We start from the raw sequence: 17828 nt of genomic DNA on the forward strand, positions 1-17828 counted from the left end.
TGCTTCTCTCTTTTTTGACCTAGGTGATATATGAATTGATTATTATTATTATTATCTCATAATGGGAATTTCAAACATTGCTCATATATGCAAGTCTTTGTGATTTTTTTTTTCCGTAAAATAAATATAAGTTTTTTTTGAAAAATAAGTGCAACATTTTTAGGGAAATTTGATAAAATGACCCTAATAATGACTTTAATTGCGCAAATGATCGCCGCCTAAAAATTGCGCAAAAGAACATTTTTCATTTTTTGATGAACATATGCGATGCTGAAACCTAATTCGTTATATAAATTCTCAAATTCTTTTATTTCTTCATTTTCCGTTCTCTCTTTTCTCTTTCTTCTCCACACGAACACAACGACTAAATTTAATATTTTGTGTTTTATTTTTAACAGAATCGAGACTTGATTCATGTGATTTGAGACGTTGGGTTGTTGCTATACTTTGTAAGTGGTTGATTGAATGCAGATGGTTGTTGCTATACTTTGTAAGTGGTTGATTGAATGCAGATGATGATATTGTTGCACTTTTTAAGTTGTTGGTTGAATGCATATGATGATAAGGTTGAATCGCTCTCACGTTGATTCGGTCCCGTCTCGTGATTCATGTGATTCGGTCCCGTCTTGCAATGGCAAGCTCGTGATAGTTGGTCGCGCTATGATACAGTCGTAGGAGCGTGGAAGGCAAAGAGACGACACGGTCGCGGCAGCGTGGAAAGCGAAGTGGCGGCACGGTCGCGACAGCGTGGAAGGCGAAGAGGCGTCGTGGAAAGCTTATTTTAAGATTTGCTAGTTTTTTTAATTCTCTTGAATATGTTAATATGTAGTTTATACCGAACAATGAGTTTGGTATGTGGATGTTGATGGAAATTAATTAATTTATTTTGTTATCTATCTTATTCCCTTACCTATTTTTTTTTTGTTATAATTCCAAAATACTTGGATTTGAAAGTTTAAGTGGAGTAAATATTGGTTATTACTAAAAAAAAAAAAAAAAAAAAGTTTGTTATATTGTTGTTATAAAATTTTAAGTGTCCATTCTTATTTAAAAAAATGGAGAGAAAGAGCTTAAAATAACCATCGATAGTTGTGACACTCCAAATACATAATTAAGTGATCAATTTACACACAAACAACCTCTTCAATTAACCAACACAAGAATTTTATAATAATAATTAAAGAGAACAGAAAAAAACAAGCATAATTTAAAGAGAAAATGATTGATGAATAAACTAAAATAGAACCAAATTAATCGATCTCCATGTTGCTTGCTGCAATGTCATGCTTAACCAATCTCCATGTTGTCTGCTCAATTGTAAGTCCAACCATTGCAGGTGGCTTAACCAATCTCAGTTTATGCTTCCGATTAATTTTGTATCTTCTGGAATCATACCCAAACAAGGCAATCCTATGGACGAGCGTGCCGTCGCGAGACGACGCAACCTCCATCACAAGATGCGACCAACCGTGCCGCCTCTTCGCCTTCCACGCTTCGTGTGCCGCGACCGTGCCGCCTCTTCGATTTCCACGATTCGTGTGCCGCGACCGTGCCGCCTCTTCGATTTCCACGCTGTCACGATCGCCTTCCATGCTTCTTGTGCCGCGACAATTGTCGAGGAAGAAGGGAACAGGTATACCAGTTGCCTTCATCGTGCTCATACTCATGGTTGTGTCGTTGTGTCTGAAATGAGTACCATCGCCTTGATTGCTCATGGTTGTCTTTGCCTTCGCCGTTGTGGGTTAGAGTTTGAGTTTAAAGAGGAGGAGAAAACCGGGAAGAAAGAGAACGAGGAATAAAGAAATGAAAAAATGGGAGGAAATTATATTAAATAGTAAGGGTATTCTGGACTTTTTAGGCTTTCACGTCGCGTAACTCGCGTTGCGGAGGTATTTTTGTCCGAAAAATAGGAATTGGTCATTTGCGCAATTAAAACAATTATTAAGGTCATTTCTTCAAATTTCTCCATTTTTACTTAGTCTTCCATGTGGCCAAAACCGCACACATCTAATGGTAAAACCAAATTTACATCGATCTTGCAATGTTGGTCAAAAGTCATGCAACCAAATTGAAAGACAACATCCCTAGAGTTGTTTTGAAGAGTCCACTATTACGAAAGCTAAGTTTTCCCATGTGTCTCGGGTTCCTTTGTGAGCTCGTTTTCGAGTCCGGTTAGCACAAATCTTGTAATTGGCGTCACTTTGAAGCTTAGGCATCTCTATTTGAAGTTGAGATTTCATAGTTTATTTTTATACTTCTTTGGACCCATCCTGCCTTCAGTTTATTCTTAGTAATCATTCTTTGAATTCACTCTTCCTACAGTCTGATTTCTCATTCTTTGAATCCACTCTTCCTACAGTCTGAATTCATTGTTTGAAACTTTGTCTTTATCAATGTATGGACAATTGAACAATGGAGAGCAAATCACATGAGTCAACAACTGGCCCCTTGAGCTCATGGCTCATCAAAATCATGCACCTCTAAGGGTTGTTGTACGACAAATATTTACAAGAACTAAACGAGGATCAAACTAAAATAACATAAAAAGATTAATATGACATAAGCAAAGCAAGGCTAAAACTATCTCGAGGAGGCCATCAAAAAATAGATCATTATTTAATTTCAAAAGCTATTCAAATATGTTCAAAGTCACATTAGCCATAATATAATAACTAAAATCAAAATTCACTTCAATGCAATAAAGATAGATGCTAAATGCAAGTTATAATTGACCTATTTGAAAACATTTTATTTTATGGATATGAATTTAGATAAAAAAAAATCATCTATGATGTCAGAAGTTCTAAAAAGAGATGGTATCAACTGACAATTTATTATTAAAAAATGAAAAGAAAAGAAAGAACAGTGGATTCTCCTCTTCTACAAACTCAAGTTGAGATTTTTCCACAAGAAAAGGTAGTTAAATAACCATAATCACAATGTACATTCCTTCAATGAAACCCAATGAATAATTCAATCACACACTTGCAAATACTCCTCTAACCAACCCTTATCCAAACAAGCCTCCATCAATAAATTAGAGAATTTCAAACCAACAAATCCAATTTCCCTTCTTCTCCATATATGTTCATTCTTCAAAACCACCATCATCAAGCTATGTAACCTTCGAAACCGATCAACAACAAAAAATGGCATGGAAAGAATAAGGCACACAAATGGGGTTGCCTACTCTTTCGTTTATTATTAACAAAAAGAATCATCGATTCCCATCTTCTACATCAAATGGTTCTGGAAATATATCCTTAGACTGTCGCCTAGTCGACGAAGAACGATCTCCCCCACCATTATTCCCACTCCCTTGAGAAGCTGAAGTTCCCGACTGTTTAAAACTACTTCCTTCGGTTTTAGGTACTACAGGAGTGGTCCCCACATCTGAAGCACGCCAACTACCAAAGAGAGCGGCATTCCATGACCCTCTAGATGACATAGTTCTCAACCGGGCAGAGTTCGTATTATTATTATTATTATTGTTTTCTTCTCTCACGACCTTTAAAGGATTTTCCAATGCCTTGAGAATGTATCTCATCAATGGTCTTCTAGAAGGCTTGGGATTGAGACATGATCTTGCCACTATAGCCATTGCCCAAACTTCTTCTAGAAGATCTTCGTCGATTAGTAGAGATGGGTCTACTATATTTGTTACTAGCTCCTTTTCGTATATATTGATATATGGTAATGTGGCTTCCAACCATTCCTTTGTTTCGGATTCAACTAATGCTTTCGGCCCAAGCTTGCCCGTAACTAGTTCGAGTAATACTTTCCCAAAGCAGTAAACATCGTACGCACATGTAGCTGTGGGTGAACCTGGTTCAAGGCGAGAGTGTTATGGGACTTTAAAGAAAAAAAATAAAGATAAAATAAACACCTTCTGAAGCTAGATCTGGGTCTGGGAGGTTTGGAGACTTTCACAAAAAAAAAGTGTTTATAAGGAAATTTATAGACATTTTCTCGTCCAAGCCCAATTCTAGCTCCAAAAAGTGTTTTCAAATGGGAATAATTCAACTTACCAGTAGTGCTCAGTTCAGATGATGATCTGCAGAAAATAAAAGAAATTGTGAGAAATGCCTCTAGTGAACAAATCAACACAAAAGTAGCAAATGCAAGATTTCATAAAAATTATAGTTGAATCAAGAATGAAGTTTTCATCATGTCTGACATGAATTAGGAACTATGAATACAATTTCCTAAAAATTCCTAATTGGAATGAAACAGAATCTTGGACTTCATTCGTAAACACCATATTTGAAAACGGGTGTATCTTGGACACAAATTCAGAAATTAATTGAAATCAGAGACAAAAGTGTTTCCAAATAGGATGAGATGATGATGTAAATGGAGGATTATATATTTGAGAAGATTACATTCCTATTACAAAATTTACACTAAACTCTTACCAAGTGTATCACATCTTACGAATCCAATAAAAAAACAATAATCATAAATAACCAGATGCATCATAAATAACCAGATGCATCTGAAACTTTGTCGTATTCAGAAATTAGTTGACGGTTTCTTTATCATACTCATCCAATTCTATGTTTGACTCAATCACATTCCTATTACAAAATTTATACTAAACCTACCAAATGTTTAACAACTGGTATCAGAGATAATGATTCTAATCAAAGAAATAATAATGATAATTACACCGTGTGTATCTGAAAAATTAATTGACAGTTTCTCAATATTCATGTCCAATCAGAAACAAACGCGTTTCCAAATAGGATGACGTCATGTAAATGGAGTATATTCATATATAATACATGATTATATTACATTTCTATTACAAAATTTACATAAAACCTAAATATCTGAATTATTAGTGGTTTCTCTATTATATCCAAATTCAGAAACCAAATAAAAGTATTTCCAAATATGATGGTGTCACAATGTAAATGGAGGATTTACACGGTTCTATCTTTATTCTCACATTCCTATTACAAAATTTTCACGAAACCCTACCAAGTGCAACAACTGTTATAGAGCTATCGTTTTTTAAGTAAAAATAATAATAGTTACACCGGGTGTATCTGAACTTGTTTGGCTCACTCAGGTTCATAAATTTATTCACGGTTCTCAATCAGATTTAGATCCAATATACACTAAACCCTACCAGATGCAAAAAAGTGAGATCGGATCTAATGATTCTAGGAAAGAAAATAAAACATAGGACCACTTACGTTTGCCTACGGAGGAATCTTGTAATCTTGCTTTGATGAGCTTCATTCTCTTGAGGACAAACCTCGCTCAAACTCCCGAGCCTTACTTCAAATTTATCGTCGAGAAGTATGCTACTCGCTTGAACATCTCTTCAAAAAATAAAAAAATAAATCAAATATGTTAACACAATGAGTAAAAAAAAGCTGAGAATTGAAATGGAATTTTGCGATACCTATGCACAAGAGGTGGTGTACATTCATGGTGGAGATAAGACAAACCCTCTGCAGCTCCAATCGCGATTTTCAATCTCGTTATCCAATCCAATGACTGTAAACTGTCATCATCCGAATTTGTCTTCCAATACAAAGCACTCGACAGATCTGAATTCGGCATAAACTTGTAAACCAAATACTTATTATCTTCATTCTCCAAACAATGACCCAAGAAAGGCACCAATCGCATATGCGAAACCTTACTAAAGAAATCCAATTCAATTTTATAAGCTTCCTTCCTGGCTGCAACAGCATTTGGTATATCAATTCTTTTGATAACAATCGGTATTCCATTACCCAGAAGAATTCCCTTAAAAAGATCACCCGAATGGCCATTCTTAATGAGGTTTATTTCGTTGAAATCATCCGTCGATTGAAGAATCTGCTGATAAGTAAATGCTTCTCCAACATTCAAAACCGAAGGAGAAGGTGTGGCTTCAATTGGAAGAACTGACTCAACACCTCCCCTTGTCGGATTCGTTGATCGTTTTTTACGAGTAATGCAATACAGTATTAGGAGAATAATCGCCAAAATTACAATAATTGCAAAACCTCCCAATACTCCACCTAATATGATCCAACGTTTGTTATTACTCTTCCGGCCAGATGAAGGTCCAGTGGCGTTTGGTAATCCGAAATTATCAAAACCGAGATCTCTATCAGCGTAAAACTTGGAGCAATCATTAAGATTCCTCTGATTCGATACATTTGTCAAACAATTCCCAATTAAAGATCCATTCTTGGAAACAAAATCGGGAACTCTTCCTTGAAAATAGTTCGCGGTCAGATCGATCGAGTCGAATCTGACTAGCGTAGATGTCAGGACACCGTAGAATTGATTGAACGAGAGGTTCAATGTTGCTGGTCGAGAGTTATTGACGTTTGAAGTAACATTTGGAAGTAAACCCGTTAAGTTATTACCGGAGATATCAAGAAAAACCAATTCAGGCATCAACGAGAATAATAAATCAGGAAGATTACCCGAAAATCGATTGTTACTTAGATTTATAGACTGTAAACCAGTTAGAGCTGAAAAGAGATCAGCTGACAGTGACCCTGAAACTGAATTGTTCTTAATATCTAATCTTGTTAAATTTCTGAAACCTTTAAGATCTGTTGGCAGTGATCCAGACAAGGAATTGAAGCTGAGATTAAGATCAATCAAGCTACGAAGATCACCCATTTGGGGAGGTATGTTTGAAGAAAGAGTATTATTTGAAAGATTTAGTAGTTCCAACTTAGACAGAGTCCCAATAGTCGGAGGAATGATTCCAGATAGAAGATTTTGCGAAAGATCAAGAACAGAAAGACTAGATAATTGTCCAACGCTAGAAGGAATTGCTCCAATAAGACTATTATGAGATAAATAGAGAGTAGTGAGATTGGTAAAATTACCAAGACTGGTAGGAATTGAACCTGTAACTGAACTAGACCGAAGATCAAGCACCTTCAGAGAAGAGACCCGTAAGCCAAACCAGTCAGGAATTGGACCAGGAAGAAGGAACTTAGAAGCATTAAACGATTCTAAAAGAGTCAAATTCGCCAATGCATCAACAGAGAATTGTGGGTTTCGACTACCGATTCTTGTTCGCTTAAACCCTGAAATATTGATCCCAACAACTCGACCATTTCGGCAAAGAACACCAGTCCAGTTTAAACAAGGGTCGGACTTTATCGGCCAATCTCGACTTCTTAAACCTAAAGACGATCTGAGTTGAATCATAGATACCCTTTCATCTCTTGATTGTAACCCAACAGTTTGTTCCAATGTAATACGAATCAGTAAGCAAAAACAAATAATACCTAATGAAATCGTTGCCAATTTCCGATCCATCATGAAGACTTGAGAAAGAAACATTTCTTCACCAATCTCCTGTCTTCTTCATTTCATCTTCATTCATAGCGAAACACCCATGTGTTAGTTCAACTGCAATCACTAAAGAAGAAATAATGCTTCGATTGAACTGGATTTGATTCTTCAATGCTAACCTTTACCAACTCTCTCTCTCTCTCTCTGCTGTTCACTTCAGTTGACGAACGAGAGAGTAGGTTGAATACAGAATTAAATAGTCGGTCAAATTAGTGGGTTGTTTAGAAGAGAGAAAAAGAAAAACAAATTCTCTAAAGAGAGAGAGAGAAAGAGAAAGTGGGTCGCTATTTCTTCATCTATCAGTCACCCTCCAACGCCTGCTTTCTCTAACCCTTATCGCCTGTTGTTTCTTAAGAAGAAATTTATGATATGAGGAAATAAACGAGTGATTTTATGCGTATTTTTCAGCTATAAACCCGCCTCGCCGGAAATAGAACTGCGTTTATACAAAAGAACTTCGCCGGCGGCCGCTGCGATTGACTCTGGTTAGACTTAGACCAGCCAATTGATCTCCGAAAACCTCGCCATCTTCCATAAAGGCTCCAGCTTTTCACGTTTTGATTCTTCTATTTTTAATAATAATTTATATATTTTTATATAAAATTCTATTAGTATCCCACTTCAATATCAGTCAAATTATTATATATATGATAAAATTATTATTTATTAAAATGGTATGAAAATATATTTGTTTTTTCCAAATAAGATATAATATAATTAGTTATTAACTTAAGATGTGAAATTGAGTGAATCTCTAAGATATTTTCCATATATTAAGGTAAATTTTGTTTGGAATAAAATAGTTTTTGATTTAGTTAGAATAATTGTTTAGATGTGCATTAGTAGAAGAATAGTGAAGATGAGCCAAATTATTGGTTTTTCAATTAAGAAAGTTTTGTGGAAATATTAAGGTTAAATGCGAAGAAGGAGAGAAAGATGATTAGAATATGACTTAAAGTAATTTATATGCCCGAATGAGAATTATATGGACAAGAAGGAACAAGTTTCGTGCTATTCAAGTTATGTGCCATAAGTTTTTGTTCCTCGGTCGGTGAACTTGTTGATAGATTTTCGAAAGATTGTGCTTTTCAGGCGCACATTGTCGTTGCGCGGGAATGCAATTTGTCAAGCTGAGGCAAAGAAAGTCGTCAAGCCCTACCCAACAAAGACTTTTGAGACTTAGAGCGTGAGTTTACAAAAAAGATTTCTCGGATAGTATTTTATATTTTCCTCAATTTTATATAACAACGATACATTATGCAAATTCTTATAGTGACTTGTTACTTGTACAATACATAACGAGTCAAAGGTGGAAACACACTACTCTACAATCCACACCCGTGATAAGAGAAGTTTTCTCCACATGTATCGTCAACTTGGAAAATGTTTCAATAACAATCATGAAGATGAACAATGATAATAGGTTGTCACTAGAGCACTTACAAAGACCGAAAACATGATTGTAGACAAATAAGAAGGAATCCAAACGATCCTTTCACCCATCCACACTATGTACATAATGTCTATCAATAATTTCAATTTACATACTTTTCAATATCGAACTTAACAAAAGTCACATTGCCTAAGAAATTTTAGCCTAATCTATACACACAATGAAAATCATCATAAATTTGCTTTACTTTGTAATAAAATCCATCCTATTTTTTTTTTTTTTGTCTTAAATAACTAACCCAAGAATAATTATGATTTTGTTTGTCAAGCACTTGCCAACAATGTTATAGAACTACTAAAAAAACTATTAAATTGAAAATTTTGATTCGATAATCTCCCAGGCCTAGATAAGATCAAGGCTTCTATCCTTGATTTTTTAAAGACGAAACTTTGTCGTTTCTTCACCTTTTGACTTCGTTCAAAAGATGAAATGACCACTCTACTCCGGTGATTATTTCCTCTATACCTAGAGGCGTCATCATGACCTATACCAACAATCGATACTGTAACTCAATAAACGCGACAAGATTGTCACTCATTTTTCGTAGATATTTTAGTTCTATACAAATTGGTTATAATATCAATCAGTATAGCCTAGTTAATAAACGCGGCAAGATTGTCGCCCATTTTTCGTAAATATTTTAGGTCTATGCCGATTGGTTATAATATCAGTCGGTATAACCCAGTTAGTACCAATTGGTTATGATATCAATCGGTATAGACCATCTGCAAAAGAGCGCGAAAAATTACTGCGTAGTATCTATCGGATTTTCCTGGACTATACCGGCAGTGGGGGTTTCTAAAAAGCCCGTTTTATGAAATTTTTGAGAAATCAAAAAAAGTACCAGTACTTTTTTTATCACCAGGTAAACCTGCGGAAAAATAGTTCGACGCTAGAATAATAAAAAGTTTAACAAGTCTTTCCAATGAAAAGAAAAAAAAGAAGATTCAGCTCCTCTATCCTTCTGGATGATTCTCGGCAAGAATTTACACCTGACTCACTCTAAGGGAAGAAAGAGAAAGAAAGCATTCACAGTAAGCCTATCCCCGAGCAGGAGATTCAATTGACCGAGATTCAGAAGCTAAAATTGTACATCTCCTATCAATAGGTTTAGCCAGGGCATTTATAACACGAATAAAATGCTTAGCTAATTCAATGCGTCGAACCAAAAAATCTTTTTTTCATATTTTATTGCCTTGGATTTGTCGCTTTCGTATTTTTTTATCTTCTTGTAAACCTTTAGAATAATTTTTTGGTTGTGCAAACCATATTATTTATCCTCTTTTTTCAGAGGTTTCATAATTAGACATTTAACCCTTTTCATACGATGTTCAGTGTTGTAGTTAAAGCGTTAAGTATCCCGCTTGGGGAGTACGTTCGCAAGAATGAAACTCAAAGGAATTGACGGGGCCCGTACAAGCGGTGGAGCATGTGGTTTAATTTGATGCAAAGCGAAGAACCTTACCAGGGCTTGATATGCTCTACCGGAAATTCCCTCTACCCCTACCGTACTCAAGCTTGGTAGTTTCCACCACCTGTCCAGGGCGTTGAGCCCTGAGATTTGACGATGGACTTAAAAACCACCTACAACCAATCGTTATTATAACCAATCGGTATTATTAGCTTTACACCGATTGATATCATAACCAATCGCTAGAGATGGTCGCAATTTTTTTTTAGTGCTAAATAATGAAAGGGCTTTTAAGAATGTATCACTGTAAAATATACCCATTACTATCCAAAGTTTTATCACATATGAATTAGTAAAACGTTTTAAAAGACTTCTTATCTAAGTAAACATTATTTCTCAAACTTAGGTAGAAATGATTTTTTTTGTATACAAAACTCTTAGAGAACTGAATAATCAATAGTTGTCTCACTATCCGCTTTCACCTGAATTGATACATTATTGATAGTCCATGCATTAACCACATTGTTAAACTTCAACATCTCATTATTGAGATTAAAACAATTCACAATCTAATTAACCAAAATGTCTTTTTTCTTCTCCAATCTTGTCAATATTTGTAAGGTTGGAAACAACATTTCGAATTTAGCATGAAATGATGATCGTTCTATAAAAAATTATCCCTAATCACGGTTCGAAAATTTCTGATATAACATAACAATAGTGCCAAAGGATATTCTACCACAATTTTAGAATTTCACAAACTCGCCATCAATAACATAAAATTGTCTCTTGCTAGCCATTTATTTTCAAAACAAAAATGTTTCAAGACCTTTCACAACAAGTCTTGAATAAATTATGGCTACAAAAACATCTTAAGAAAGCCTTCTAAACTCATTAGCCACATCATACAAAAATAGGCTTGACTAATTAACAATTATTTAATCAATAGGCCTACATTTATAACTCATTATTATCATTAGCCTCCTCCACATAAATTGATGCATATATACCATTTATAAATATTAAACAACATATATAGGTAGGGGTGAGCATAATATGGGTTTACCCAAACCCAACCCTAACCCAAACCCAAAATATTAATTTGGGTTGGTTAATATGGGTTGGGTTGAGTATGGGTTGGGTTGAGTATGGGTTGAGTTTAATTTGGGTTGGGTTAGGGTTACCCAAATTACCCAAATTATATAAATTTAGTTTAATTCTCTATTATTAATCCAATATAAACTAATCATCTTCCAACTTTAAATCGAACACGTTTTTAACATGTTTAACATATTTTCCATACGTTTAACACGTTTTGCACACATCTAACACGTTTTTAATATTTTTAACACGTTTCACTTATAACATGTTTTTCACACGTTTAACACGTTTTTCACACGTTTAACACGTTTTTCACACGTTTAACACGTTTTTCACACGTTTAACACGTTTTTCACACGTTTAACACGTTTTTCACACGTTTAACACGTTTTTATACGTTTAACTTGTTTTTCACACGTTTTCACATTTTTGACACGTTTTTACATTTTTTCACACGTTTAACAAGTTTTCACGTTTTTGACACGTTTAACACGTTTTTGACATTTTTAACACATTTTCACACTAATAACACGTTTTTCATGTTTTTGTCACGTTGAACACGTTTTTGACATGTTTAATACGTTTAACGCGTTTTTGACAAGTTTAACACGTTTTTTACGTTTTTGGCACGTTTAACACGTTTTTAACATAACTAACACGTTAACACGTTTTTGATAAGTTTAACACGATTTTCACATTTTTGGCACGTTTAACACGTTTTAAACATATTTAACACGTTTTTGATAAGTTTAACACGATTTTCACGTTTTTGGCACGTTTAACACGTTTTTGACATTTTAACACGTTTTTGATATGTTTAACATGTTTTCACACGTTTAACACGTTTTTAATATTTTTATCACGTTTTCACACTTAAAACATGTTTTTCACACGTTTTTACGTTTTTGGCACGTTTAACAAGTTTTTGACATGTTTAACACGTTTAACACGTTTTTGACATGTTTAATACGTTTAACGCATTTTTTACAAATTAAACACGTTTTTTACGTTTTTGGCACGTTTAACACGTTTTTAACATAACTAACACGTTAACACGTTTTTGATAAGTTTAACATGGTTTTCACGTTTTTGGCACGTCTAACACGTTTTTGATATGTTTAACACGTTTTCACACGTTTTTCACACGTTTAACACGTGTTTCACACATTTAATATGTTTTTCACGTTTTTTGCATGTTAAACACGTTTTTGACATATTTGACACATTTTTCACACATTAACACATTTTTCACATTTTGGTATGTTTAATACAATTTTGATATGTTTAACATATTTTTCACGTTTTTCACATTCTTAACACGTTTAACATGTTTGTACCATGTTTAACACGTTTTTCACGTTTTTGGCACGTTTAACACGTTTTTGACATTTTAACACGTTTTACACATTTAATATATTTTTGACATGTTTAACATATGTTTTTGCACGTTAACACGTTTTGATAAGTTTTAACGCGTTCTTGTCACGTTTAACATGTTTTTGGCATTTTTGACACGTTTAATATGTTTTTCACACATTTGACATTAAACGTGTGAAAACTTATTAAACGTGTCAAAACTGTGAAAAACATGTTAAACGTGTCAAAAACGTGTTAAACGTGTCAAAAACATGTTAAATGTATCAAAATGTGCCAATAACAAGGAAAACGTGTTAAACGTGCCAAAAACGTGGATTATTTGTCAAAACGTGTTAAAAGTGTCAAAAACGTGAAAAACGTGTTAAACGTGCCAAAAACGTGAAAAATGTGTCAAAATGTGTTTAATCTATCGTAGTCGTGAAAAATGTGTCAAACGTGTTAAAAACGTGTTAAACATGTTAAAACATGAAAATAGTGTCCAACGTGTCAAATGTGTTAAACGTGTTGAATGTGTGAAAAACGTATTTAATGTGTCGAAAACGTATTAAACGTGTCGAAAACGTATTAAACGTGTCGAAAACGTATTAAACGTGTCGAAAACGTGAAAAACGTGTCAAAATATGTTAAACGTGTCAAAATGTGGAAAACGTGTTAAACGTGTCAAAACGTGTTAAACGTGCCAAAAATGTGAAAAACATGTGAAACGTGTCAATAATGTGAAAAACGTATTAAATGTGTCGAAAACGTGTTAAACGTGTCAAAACGTGTCAAAAACGTGTTAAACGTGTCAAAATGTGCCAAAAACGCGAAAAACGTGTGAAACGTGTCAAAAATGTGAAAAATATGTTAAACGTGTCAAAACGTGTTAAACGTGCCAAAATGTGTCAAAATGTGTTAAATATGTCGAAAACGTGAAAAAATGTGTCAAAACGTGTAAAAAACGTGTCAAACGTGTCAAAAACGTGTTAAACGTGTTAAACATGCCAAAAACATGAAAAACGTGTTCAACGTGTCAAAAATGTGTAACCGTGCCAAAAACGTGTTAAACGTGTCAAAAACGTGTGAAAAACGTATTAAAAATTTCAAAAACGTGAAAAACGTGTTAAACGAATAAAAATGTGTTAAATTAGTCAAATACATGTTAAATAAAAAAATAAAAATAAAATAATTTGGGTTACCCAACCTATACTCAACCCAACCCATACCCAACCCATATTAGTAAATAATATGGGTTGAATTATGGGTTAGGTAAATTTAATTTGGGTTGAATATGGGTTGGGTAATACGAGTTGAGTTTACCCGTTTGCTCACCCGTATATATAGGTATTCTAATTATTTGACCCAAATAACATATTAGTTATTATTATTGTTTTAAACAAGAATAGATTTTTCTTTGCAGATTGTCGATTCCACCAGAAGTCATAATATCTATTGGCTGATATTTTTGTAAAAATTTTGAATTAGTAAACTTGATTTCATATTTTTACGATTCATCTTCTACCCTATCTTTGAAAGTTCGAACCATCTCTAACATCGTTTTGATTTCGTTTTTTTTATTATTTATTTTTGTTAACTCAAATCCCATGATTTCTGTACTTGAGCTAACTTGAAGGGACGAGTTTCTGTTTATTCCTCCAAATTGTATTATTTGTTGTAAATTCTTCTTACAATAAATAATAGTATAATTGAAGATTTAAGAGTAGAAGGATTTATAGAGCAGTTAATATAGATCTGTGTAATTGCAGCTTTCTCTATAAGTTTTGGTCAGCTTTAATGGAAGAGTAATAATTTTATTGATTTGCAGTTTACTTATTAAAGTTATGTTTAATTTCCTTAAGTCAATTTCTTTTCAGTTCTTCAACTAGATGTCATTGTAGAGAGACATAATTCTCCTTATTTAATGCATATATTGTCAGAATTTAAGTATATATGTTTATGGCCAGTACAATAAGATCTATAGATATTTTTTTAAGGGACAATATTAGAAATCTCTTTGATGAATTATTTGGTAACCTTTCTAATAATCATATATTATTTGATTTCTTTCTTAATTTAGGTTAGTATCTAATATTAACTGTTACAACTAATTTCTAATAAAACAAAATATATAATAATACATAGGAGAGTTAAGACATGATTTTCCCATGTTTATCTTCACAATTGTGGCATTTCATATTTTTTAAACAATAAACTGTTATAAATAAAATGATATTTTTCTTCTTAATAGCTCAATAAAACTTCAAATCTGATTTTTCTAAGAGGTGTTTGTGTTTGATAAAAAGAGAGTAATCTGACAAAAAAAAAAAAAACTTGTTGAATAAATCAATTAAATATCAAAATTAATTAGTAGGAATATAATAAGTATGTGAAACAAATATATGAAAAGTAAATTGCGACAATTTTATCTTTGTATAGTATTAGTCATATAATATAAAACTAAATTAAAACAATTTTAATAATGACTCAACAAACTCATAATATAAGTTTACTATTAACATTATCAATTGTGATCTCAAAACTAAGCTCAAACTCACATAACTCAAAATTAGAATAAAATTTCAAATCATACCATTCAAAACGAACACAAAGTAAACCCTCCTGATAAAAGAAATGAATCACAGATAATGACAATCAACATGTGTAAGAAACCAAACTCGACAAATTATAACCTTATCTTAAACTGAAATATTAAAATTTATGGGTCACTATTATAATAAATAATTGTGTAAATATCATTTTTTATATAAGTCAAAATAATGTAATCTAAAGAAGATTAAAAAAATACGATGAAACTTATTAATAAATTTAAAATTAATAAAAGAGAAATTTAAGTTCAGGTTATAAGAATATTTTGAAATTTGGAAGAATACAGTCAAACTTATTAATAAATTTAGAATTAATAAAAGAGAAATTTAAGTTCAGATTATAAAAATATTTTAAAATTTTGTTAAATAAATCTTAAAGATTTATTATTTATTTAATCCATTCATTAATTAAATTAAATGGGAGTCCTTATTCAATTAATTAGAGATATTACAAATTTTAAATTCAAGAATTATTATATTTTAAATTTTTTTATAATAAAATAAAATAAACTACCTGTCATTTATCAAAACAAAATAACATGTTTATTCAGTAAATTATATATTATTGATTTGAGTTATATAACATTTAAATTTAAAATTAATGGTATTATAGTTTATTAATTGAATTGTATTTATTGATACAAATAATCACCAAAGTGGTAATGTTAGTTAAAATTGATTCAATAAATTTTTTAATGTTAGTATTGTGTAATTCATGTGATTATATTATTTGATCCAAGATTGATAATTAATTGACCGAATTATATAAATACTTGTGATGGTAAACATTTAATGATTATAAAGTCTTATTTATGTGAATAATTAATCTATTCAAAGATATATTTAATTATTTGACATGTCTTATTATTAATGTTCGATCATTACAACAACTATTAACAATTAATATTATTGTCCAAAGACTTGATATTAATGTTGTGTTAAGTATTTTAAGATGAGATAAATCATAATTTAAATTGAGTTGTTACTTCAAATTATAAACATGAGCATGTTATTAATGTAATTTATTACTTTTTTTAGTACAATTGTTGCTACTGTATCTGTATTTGTATATGCTAATACTAATTCAGTTATGATCCTAAATGGAAGCAATTTTAAGGATTGGAAATAGGACATTCTTGTTCTCGGATGCATGAATATCGATTTTTCATTTAGAATAGATAAGCTCACTCATATTACGGATGATAATAACTCTCATGATAAGAGAATATATGAGAAGTGTGAATGTTATAATCGTTTGAGTCTTGTGATCATAAATCATGTCATATCTGAGCCTTTTAGGGGTGCAATATCTAATAAGATCACCAATGCCAAAGATTTCCTTGCCAAAATCGAAAAATACTTTGAGAAAATTGATAAAATAGACACTAACACTCTTTTAAAGAGACTAATCTAATGAAGTTTAAAGGTAAAGAAAACATAAAGGAGTATATTATGGAAATGTCTCATTTTGTTTTTATGTTGAAAGCACTCAAACTCGAGATGTCTAAAGACTTACTCGTGCACTTGGTGCTCATATCTCTTTCTGTTCAATTCATTCAACTTCAGGTCAGTTATAATTGCCAAAGAGAGAATTTGTCTTTTAATGAGTTCATTTTATTTTGTGTACAAGAGAAAAAGAGATTGAAGCAAAACAAAATTGAAAGTGCTCATTTGGCAAACACCTCTAAATTAAGGGATATAAACAGGAAGAGAAATAATTGGGGGGGGGGGGGGGGGAGAGAATTTGAGTAAGAGAATAAAAGAGGGAATGACGTGGTGCAATCTGATTGGCTGTTAAAGATAACTTTTCACAAAAGAAATGAACTCAACCTCAACCTCAATTTAAAATTGATAAATGTTGTTTCTTTTGTAAGAAGGATGGACATCAAAAGAAAGAATGTTCTAAGTACCATATTTGGCGTGCTAAGAAATATACATTTATTAATTTAGTCTATTCTGAAGTTAATTTAACTTCAGTACCGAGAAACACTTTGTGGTTAGACTCTGGTGCTAATATTAATATAAGTGTTTCATTGCAGGGTTGCCTGAATTACTGAAGACCAATTAATGTTAAAAAGATGCATTTATGTGGAAGATGAGAAAGCGATAGAAGTGAAAGCAATACGGCATTTTAGATTGTTATTAAATATTAGTTGCCATTTAGATTTAATAGATACTTTTGTTGTACTATCATTTAGACGTAATCTGATTTATGTTGTTTGTATGGACAAATTAAGATATCATTGTTCATTTGGAAACCAAAATTTAATTTTATATAATAATTCTAAAGTTGTTGGAATCAGTTCACTTATAGCTTATAATAATCTTTATTTGCTTGAAACAATTGTTTCTTATAATAAAACATTGAATGTGGAATCACATAGTACTAGGCGTAAAATAAATAATGAAAATTCAAGTTCTTTATTACATAAGCGATTAGGACATATATCTCTAGAAATAGAGTTGAAAGACTTTCTTTTGAAAGAATTTTGGATAAAATTTATTTTTCAGACTTTATTATATATATTAAATTAAGGGGAAACAGACTAAAAGAAAGAAATTATGTACAATAAGGGCA

General features: G+C 32.2%; 1 protein-coding gene across 1 annotated transcript; it reads right to left on the reverse strand.

Moving 5' to 3' along the window:
- Positions 1–2814: 2814 nt before the first annotated feature.
- On the reverse strand, positions 2815–7864 carry LOC124914278 (probable LRR receptor-like serine/threonine-protein kinase At2g16250). Its single transcript, XM_047454791.1, has 4 exons — positions 5414–7864; positions 5202–5330; positions 4029–4054; positions 2815–3825 (listed from the first exon to the last, which is right to left on the reverse strand). The coding sequence occupies exons 1-4, from the start codon at positions 7309–7311 to the stop codon at positions 3218–3220; spliced, it is 2661 nt and encodes an 886-aa protein (XP_047310747.1). The 5' UTR covers positions 7312–7864; the 3' UTR covers positions 2815–3217.
- Positions 7865–17828: the final 9964 nt, after the last annotated feature.

The sequence above is a fragment of the Impatiens glandulifera genome, chromosome 9, assembly GCF_907164915.1.
Source record: "Impatiens glandulifera chromosome 9, dImpGla2.1, whole genome shotgun sequence".
NCBI classification, from domain to species: domain Eukaryota; kingdom Viridiplantae; phylum Streptophyta; class Magnoliopsida; order Ericales; family Balsaminaceae; genus Impatiens; species Impatiens glandulifera.

Coding starts and splice junctions, on each gene's coding strand:
- LOC124914278 (XM_047454791.1), bottom strand. CDS start 7,311: ATGTTTCTTTCTCAAGTCTTCATGATGGATCGGAAATTGGCAACGATT. Junction 5,331..5,413: donor ACACCACCTCTTGTGCATAG/GTATCGCAAAAT, acceptor TATTTTTTGAAG/AGATGTTCAAGCGAGTAGCA. Junction 4,055..5,201: donor AGATTCCTCCGTAGGCAAAC/GTAAGTGGTCCT, acceptor TATTTTCTGCAG/ATCATCATCTGAACTGAGCA.